Source organism: Haliotis asinina, chromosome 9, assembly GCF_037392515.1.
Source record: "Haliotis asinina isolate JCU_RB_2024 chromosome 9, JCU_Hal_asi_v2, whole genome shotgun sequence".
NCBI classification, from domain to species: domain Eukaryota; kingdom Metazoa; phylum Mollusca; class Gastropoda; order Lepetellida; family Haliotidae; genus Haliotis; species Haliotis asinina.
Window position 1 is genome coordinate 16,506,267 of NC_090288.1, and position 9,488 is coordinate 16,515,754.

At 39.2% G+C, this 9,488-nt stretch overlaps 1 protein-coding gene across 1 annotated transcript; it reads left to right on the forward strand.

The window, feature by feature from the left end:
- Window positions 1-462: 462 nt before the first annotated feature.
- LOC137297149 (uncharacterized) lies at window positions 463-8,972 on the forward strand. Its single transcript, XM_067829166.1, has 2 exons — window positions 463-589; window positions 8,083-8,972. Exons 1-2 carry the CDS (start codon window positions 463-465, stop codon window positions 8,970-8,972), a joined length of 1,017 nt encoding a protein of 338 aa, XP_067685267.1.
- Window positions 8,973-9,488: the final 516 nt, after the last annotated feature.

Genomic DNA, 9,488 nt, shown 5'->3' on the forward strand with positions numbered 1-9,488 from the left:
CCTTCTCTCCTTGTAAACCGTTTTACAGACAGTACTCCTTGAGACTTCATTTCGGACACAATCTCTTCTTCAGACATATCTGAGAGGCACATTGCACGATCACGTACAATGCCTCTGCATGAATTTAGGGTCTTGTGGATTGATACGACAATCTCAGTGTTGGCCAAATGATGAGCTTTGAGAAGATTTTGAGACTGTTGCCTCCTTGCACATTCAACTGAAAGAGAACCGGACCGGAGACGTGTAACATTTTTAACAGTTCCACAAATGCCTTCAATAGATTTTGAAATAACGAAAGGATTAACTTTGAGGGGTGTACCATCACTTCCATCGACAACAAGAAATCGTGGCCATGAATCAATACTATTTATGCATTCCTCATCAGAAGATGTTGCAGCATCACTATCAATGTGCCTTCTTTTAGTGTTTGATCTGGAACCAGTAGGTAGTTGGGTAGCCATAATGAAAAATATATTCGACACCCTTGCTCCCCACCCACCATGGAGTGTCAACATGGACGGAATTGCAGCGGAAGCCAGCTACAAAACCAGGGCTACAAGGATGCTATACTCCAGCAAGAAGAACGCAGGTAGCTATAATAGTCAAACAGAGTAAAAGGTCAGGCTGGTCCGGCCCTAGACAATTACCTGATGACAAACAGAACCCGGAGGTCATTAATGCCAGATTGGCCCATGAGCCACCGCCTTCTGGCATAGGACTCTAGGCAAAAGTGTGGTATAGTAATAGTTTCATGGTTTCCATAGTAACCACATGAAATATCAATATGAATACTCACGTATAATCATCCATGCTCAGGGCATGGCGTGACCAGCCGATTGATAGAATCGGGCCGATTCTACCACCCGTCTAGGTGAAGTAAGGGCCGAAGTGGTGTGTTGAGCAAAAAGGAACAATGTTCAAGCTCCCACTGCCCTCAACCACCAGGATCCCGTCCTCCACCGACAAGGGACGCAACCCACGGCAAACAGGTTGCCCAATTTAGTCGCCTCTTCCGACAAGCAATGGGGTGCTGTGGACACATTCTGTCCCGGGTCCACACGGGACCATGAAGGAGGAAATATATCCGATGTCCAAATATCATCAAAATATTTAGGAGAGCTTCCAGACAGGATTCTGGTAAATGTTTCAGGAGCTGGGAGTTGATAATGTATGTTATCAGCTCCTGTAGCAGTGTCATGAGCTTGATCAAGAGCAGTATCAAGTTCATGAATAGAAAACGTTTCATTATAATCTTCCCCATTATCAGAATTGAAATTAATAGTTTTCTTTTCTTGTTGTTTTTGATATTGCTGAAATTTTGGTACATAATTTGAAGAGGAAGAATGTTTAGAAAGGGTTTCACCCAGTTTATTCGCAATATCTGATTTATCAGTAAGCATTTCATCTCCATGTTTATTTAAGATGATGGACAGTAGATTTAGTGCCTTTACCTTTGAATTTCTGGACCGTGTTCCATACCTTGGACATGGGTGTCCGAGAATTTATTTTGGATACATAATTTTGCCAAGATTGGAGTTTGTTCTGTTTAAAAGTACGCAGTGCTTTAGCATTTAAAATTTTAAATTTATTGAAATTATGCACCATGGGATGGCGACGGAAATAATGTTCAGCTTTATTCCTTGCCTTCCTAGCTTGTTTGCACTCATCGTTGAACCATGGTTTTCTTATGTGTGGGACTACAGAGGACTTTGCTGTACACTCATCAGCTATGGAATTCAGTTCATCAGAAAAGTATTTAATAGCATAGGGAACGTCAATAAAACGTTCGGGTTTAAGTTTTTCAGCACACAGTGTCTCATATAAAGCCCAGTTAGCCTTTTTAAAATTTCGCCTTGATGATGGAGGAACATCGGATGGAGTTACAGCTTTTAATATAGTAGGAAAATGGTCACTTCCAGAGGTCATCGTGGACTGACCATTCGAATTGATTTAGTAGTTCTGAATTTGTCAATGACAGGTCAAGAGCAGAATAGGTCCCTGTACCAGGGTGTAAATATGTGTTGGAACCATCATTATAAATACATAAATCATTGTCAGAACAAAAGTCCTCCAACAATTTACCTTAAGTGTTTGTAGTTACATTACCCCAGAGTGGGTTGTGCCCATTTAAATCTCCCATTATAATACAGGGCTTCGGGCGTTGGTCATATAGTGCCTGAAGATCAGTTTTGTCAAACGTCGAAGATGGTGAAATATATAGTGAGCATAGTGTAAACGCTACATGTAAAGTAATTCTCACTGCAACAGCCTGCATATTAGTGCTATGTGATACAGGGCTTTGAATAACGTTTTGACTCACTGACTAGAATGAATGATCCGCCAGTGGCTCTATCACCCGGAGGTGAAAAACAATGATATGCATTAAAATGACGAAGGTCAAATATATCTGTTTGTTTTAAATATGTCTCTTGGAGACATAACGCTGAAGGTGTAAAATCTTGGACTAATAGCTGTAATTCATGTAAATTAGTCCTTAATCCTCTGCAGTTCCACTGTACAATATTATTGGAATAAACTATCTGTTGGGGGGATTTATTGGGGATCTACCCCGCACTCTTTTGGAGGGCGACAAGTTATGTGCCCTAGAATGGACGTTTTCAGAATAGTCCATGTCTTCAAGAGACCCATATTTATTGAACAATGGAATTTTGTTTTGTGACCCTTTAGGAGCTCTGCCACTTTGTTGTTTTGAAGCATCAGGCTTTGGCTTCGGGTTACTTTTAACAGGTGGCTGACTATCAGCTGTCGATTGAGACTTTAAGTGTGACCGAGATGGTGATGATGATGATTTGTGATCGGAAGAAGCTTTAAGACTTTGATGAAGGAGATACGGTCTTTTGTGTAGACTGAGCTATATCTGTCTGAGTAGACTGTTCTGAGATTGACTGAGGAATATCTGAATTTACCCATGTCAGGTCAGTCTGACATGAGCTCGACGAAGTTAGTACTGGCGTAGTTGTTCCTTTTGAGAAGGTTTCAGATGTTTTTGTGACAGAGGCGTAAGCTTCACTGTGCTCAGTAGATTGTACAATCGTTCTTGCTTCAGCAAAACTGACGTTCCTGGAAAATTTGATTTTGTTAATTTCCATTTGCCTTTTCCAAATGGGACATTCTTTCGATAAGGATGAATGATTTCCTTTACAGTTTGCACATTTTTTGTGATTACTGTCACAATCTTCGGTTACATGTGTATTCTCAGCACAGTGAGCACATGTAACAGTATTAACACCACGTCCGTACTTTTGACACTTAAAGCAGCACAGGGGATTTGGAATATGTAAGTCAACATTCAGATTGCAGTAACCTGCTTTGATTGACTTTGGAGGTATTGGAGCTGAAAATGAAAACAGATATGTGTTGGTTTGAACAGTCTCATTATTTTTCCGTGTTGTGAAACGTTTGACGAAAGATACTCCTTGATCTTTTATCTCGGACATTATAGCAAGCTCAGACGCTCACGGTCTCGAACTATGCCTTTGCTTGTATTCAGTGTTCTGAGGGCAGAAACTAATACCGGGACTCCGACAGTCATACCAGTTGATAACAGGTTGGTAGCTTGTTTTCTGCTACATTCAATCAGCAGTGAACCTGATCGCAAAAGTTTGATATCTTTCACCTCACCTGCAATGCCAGTGATACCTTTTGAAATTGCAAAGGGATTTAAGAGTCTCAATAATCAAAAAACGTGGCCAGTGATCAATTTGTATAGAGGGTCGATGTTTCAAACCCTGGTGTCAGGTAGTGTATAAACTGATACAAGTGGTATTAAGTAGTCCAGTTTCAGGAACTTACAGACTGTTTTAGCATCTCCCGTTTGATTTCCATTCTTTCCTGCCTACTGTCTTGTCGATGGTCCTTCGTGCTCCTACATATTCCCTTGAAGGCTTCTGTTGAGAAAAACATATGCGTTCATTTTGATTTTCCCAATGATATATTATTACAATTCCACAAACCTTATTTTGATTATTATCATATTCACCATGTATCAAACAAACGAATAAGTAACTTTGGTATATGCATAACTAGAAGGATAACATAAGTTTTTTATTAGCATTAACATGATCAAGTAGAAATTATGCGTCACACAAAGCCTGAGTGTGCTACGTCAATTGTACTAGATATTATGGTTGCATCATGAGAAATAATGAAAACATCAAAGCTAACGTTATCAATGATAATGAATATAAACTGGAACAATATGCTAATGATAATGAACTGTTTCATGGTGGGGCTGAAGAGACATTGTATTCTGCTACTGACAACCTTTTACAAAATATCAGGTTTGAAAATTTAGACAAATCGAAAGCAACCTTAATTGGATCGAAAGCTAAATCCATTGATAAGATATGGAATGATCTGAAAATTGAATGATCAGTTGGTGTATGTGATGTGCTAGGTATTAAATTACATCAGACCACGAGTAGTGGGTAAGCAACGCCAACCTCCCCCCCAAAAAAAAACCAAAAAAACCCCAAAAAAACCAACAAAACAAAACAAAAAAACAAAACAAAACACAAAACAAAACAAAAAAAAGAAAGAAAAAACAGACCGGATGAGATTTATGGACTCTTAGCAGTCTTAAAGAAAAAGAAATGTAACACTTATTGGTATAAATAATAACTTTGGTTCATGTTTACGATTCCCTGCGCAGCAGGCTATATCACTTCCCTTGAAAAACTTATTTGTTTTAGATTTATTTGGAAAAGAATGAAACAAAAATCATAATCAAAACAACTATGAAGAAGAAGCATGCTTGATACTAAAACATTTATGGACACTAATATTATCTACTTTAAGGCGATGTTAGAAAAGATGTGATAAGGATAATCCATGCAATATACGTTTCAAAGACATTGTATAAATCTTAATGTAATTTCAACCTTTTAGCAGGATGTGCTGAAAGCATGGCAGATATTTTAAATATATTATCATATCGAACAATAATAAAACTTTTAGAAAGTCATTTTATCTTACATAAATCCGAACTTTTCCATGATTCTTCTCACAACATCCTGAAACATAAAGTAACACACATTTTGATTATGAACATATGTCGATTTGTAATATTTTCCAAATAATTATCATGAACTTATTATATTTCGTCTTCAATATTTTACTTGTTGATTTCCTTCATATTAGTATTATTACCATTTCAGACTCAGCGTACTGGTACATTGTAATGGGAACACGAAACCACACTTGTCTTATGATTGTACATGTATCATAATGGAGCATTCAGCTGTCAACAATACTAGGCTTTGTAACATCAGATTTCACATCATCAAAATGCAATACCTACATCAAGAACCGTGACGGGAGTCGATATGCGAGAGAATGGTTACTGTAAAATAACGTTTCATTCGATACAAACTGAAAATTTCATCTGAAACGTACCTGACAAGGATTGGGTACTGTTAATTTTTCTGCCCTGGGTATCCATTGCGATCGCTCAGAGGTTCCCAAATCCTTACTTCCAACGCTTCAATTGTGAAATATTGCCATATCTCAAGAAAATTGAAGCAAGTATACAGACTGCCTCACTCTCACAGACCTTACTTCCAAACAAGAAAGTTTTCCAATCTCGCTCTTGTACGTTTGAACAAAGATGGCGGCATTTCAAACAAAGACTTATGGGTGTTGAATTATTTTCTAAAATCTATTGTCAACATGTCACTTGTCAGCTTACCCTTCATAGTTTTACAAATAACAGCGATAACTGCAATGTGTGTTTAAGTAAATTGTTTGTTATCACAATGACATCACATCTCGCGAGGCCTTATTCATTCCTAATCAAGCGCTTCCGGTTACGTAGTCTGGCTGCCAGGTGGGCAGCGCTTGCGCCATCGGCCGTGACGGAAAGTTAAACTAATATCACTATTTAGACACTACAATATGAAAACAGGTCAAAGATCGCCAACAACAGAATGTAGATCACTATACTAGGGACCATGGGGACTTACAGTAAGTGAGTGAGTTAAAATTTAACGTCACATCGCCAATATTTCAGCCATATAGTGACGAGGACATTCAACAATGAAAAAGATTATATGTACATTATAAAACCCGTCAACGAAGGACAGTACAATCTGAATTAAAACTAACATGGAAAGTTAAAATTAATACCACTATTTAGACAATACAAAATAAAAACAGGCGAAAGATCGCCAACAGCAGAAGGTAGATCACCATACTAGGGACCATGGGGACTTACAAAACCTTTGATATGTTGCCCCGAGGTCACACCGATCCTTTTTGGGAACGTGAACACGTTCTTTGACAGGTAGTTGAGTTTCCTAGAGATATTTTTGCCCATACAGATTGTACATCATTGGAAAAGAAATTACTGACAGCTACTAGCTCTACAATAATGTGATGGCATTCTTGGAGATGAATTTATGATTTGTTAACTCCTTCTTTCATGTCCTCAGGAACACTAGTTTCCCTATGTTTACCACGCCTGTCTGGTCTAGGAGTTATATTTCTTGTTACTTGTTCATGAAAACGTCTGACTAATATCCAGGGTTGTAAGGTAGAACTCTTTACACACTCGAAGGCTTTTTTCTTCAATAATGAAAAAATATTAAATGGTATATTTTTTCCTAACTGCTTACTTTTCAGACTTCCTTTTCGTTTGGTCTCTTGTGGTTGTGCTGCCATAAAATACTGACTTTTCTGAGTCATTCAGCTTCCAGAGATTCAAATATTTTTTGTCGTTTGTTTGATAATATTTCCTGGCTGCATTTGAATTTACATCTTCCAAAGCAGACTTTCTTTGTCGTAATCGTTGGTAGTCTTGGTCCTACATCCCCCTTTGAATTTATATATTCCTGTTCACTCTGTCTTTTCCGGTTTCTAACATTGCCTGTCCACTGATCTTTTTTTATGTACGCTTTCGGGCCCTTGAGTGTTCCTCGTTAGTGTTATATACATTTTCAATACCGTGTTCCCTACACTGTTTGTTTGTTTCTTCTGTGAATTACTTTTTCATTTTCTGAGTCATCCAAACTTTCCTCCTGACAACATAACTCATCATCATCGATATCCTTGTCAGAAGCTTTCTCATCCAAATGATTAGAGTTTGTTTTCATACACTCTCTTCAACAAGTTTCTACCTCTGGCATCAACGCATGTGCCCGATCGTTATGTTTCTGTTTCACAGAATCTAGGGCAGAAGTGATAAAAGCATCATCTAAACACAATGGATGTTCATTATCGTCATCATTATCACCATCATAATCATTCAGTTTGTTCAATAGAACCACAGCTGTTGACTGATCTATGTTAAGGGTGCTGATAAATCTCAAAGTGACAGTCACAATAACGGGCTTCTATTTGCTGTTCAAATGACCTTATTGTCACGCGATCCTTCAGACTATTTGATAAAACAGTAAAGTGTTGTAACATTTATTCACCTGATTTTATGACGATCATCAACGTCCCATCCATGGTGTTCAAACATCAAAGAAACCTTTGATCACATGATACTAAGTCTCTCACTTTTTATTAAATGAAATTCGTAGACTAGTATAGAACTGAATTCAAGTGACGTTGATAGATAGAAGAAGATGATTCTGTCTCTGACAACTTTATTATTGGAAAACCCTTACTAATGTTAATTCTATGGCGTGAAGCTCTCGCCAAGAGAGCAACCTCCTCGTGGTGGGTGCTGGGTAACGCTAAGAACTGTTCAAATTCCCGTGTGGACCCGGATCAACCCGAATTGGGCAGCCTGTTTGCCGTTTGATGGTCAGCTATGATGTTGTTGATTTGTTCACAAACATTCCTCTACATGAAGCTCTTGATGTTCTCCGTGCTAAGTTAGCTAGTTGTATTGACACCAAACTCACCATTGACAGTATACATCAACCTTGTGTCTAGCCGTCTCCAGACCTCGTACTTCACATGGCAGAACAGCATCTACCAGCAGATCCATGGGCTCACCTCTCTCTCCGCTGATAACTGAAATCTTCATGACCAGCTTTGAAGAATCTGCCCTATCTACATCGCCATTCCAACCGTTATGTTGGTATAGAAAAGTTGATGACACTTTCACTATCCTAGATCCCAACCACAAGCCTGCAGAACTCCCTCACCACCTTAACAAACAACACGCCCGCATCCAGTTCACGATGGAAGTAGAAGCCCAACACAAGCTGCCATTCCTAGACGTATCCCTTGACAACTCATCTGAAAGAAGCGTTCCCACTGTCTATCGAAAGTCCACCCACATTGACCAGTATATCCACTACCTATCCAACCACCATCCACAAATAAAGCAAGCCATAGTCTCCACCCTAGCCAGACGTGCCAAAGCCATCTGTGACCCAGCCCACCTCCAAGACGAAATTGACCACCTCAAGAGAACTTTCATCACCCTCAATGGATACCCAAAACAACTCGTTGACCAGACTAGAGCCACAACTCTCCAGCATCAGAACGACCGCCTCCCTAAACCTGAGCCTGCACCCATCCGAGTCAACATTCCATACCAAGGAAAGATAAGTCATCAAATGAGCCGACTCCTCAGAAAAACTGCCAGTGTTGATGTGGCCTTTTATTCTGATAAGACATTGAAAAACATCCTTAGAGCAAATGGAAGAGGAGGTAGTGATCACACCAACCCCAACCCCAGAGGCTGCATCTACAAGATAAACTGTGATTGCGGCAGCAGCTACATAGGTGAAACCTGCAGACCATTCAACATCAGACCCAAAGAGCACAAAACTTCAGTAAGAAAATTAGATCTGAAATCGGCCCTCTCTGAACACATCGTCAACTATCCAAACCACTCCATCAACTGGAAAAACACCGAGATCCTGGCTTCCAACATCAGTGATTGGCGGAGAAGGAAGCTTTGGGAAGCAATCAACATCAGAAGATTAGAACCTCAGATCAATAGAGATCAAGGCGTGTACCTACCCTCTGCCTGGTGTGTCAACAAGGACTCATAGACTCTCAATATATCAGCTGTGTAAACAACTATGTACTGTTAAAACTCTCCTCCTTTCATCTCTCCTCTGTGATTGTACATACCTAATTACATTTATGTGCTTGTATATACATCTTACCTCTCTGGCTTCATGTATACCTGTATATATTCTGCAATGTTACCTATGTTCATTATCCGCCTGACGAAGGGGCAAGAATTAGCCTTGAAACGTCGTGTTGAAAGAATTAAAGAAGTTGTCATCCATGATAGTGTCTTGTATTACCTCATCAATTTCTAAATGCCTTTGAAGAATTTCACTAAAACTACTTGATTCTGCCCACCACCAAGGACTAAGACTCTGTCTTGGGTCCTCAACGTCGTATAAAACTAGCTTTACAGTATATTACGAAATTCTATTCTAACGGGTCTAATCCTGCATTCCATTGTGTTTTTAATCCTCTTTATGATGATTTGTACGCCAATAAATCTTCTCTTGTTCCTCCTCTTGGACTCAGAATTAAGCGTTTCATTACTGCTG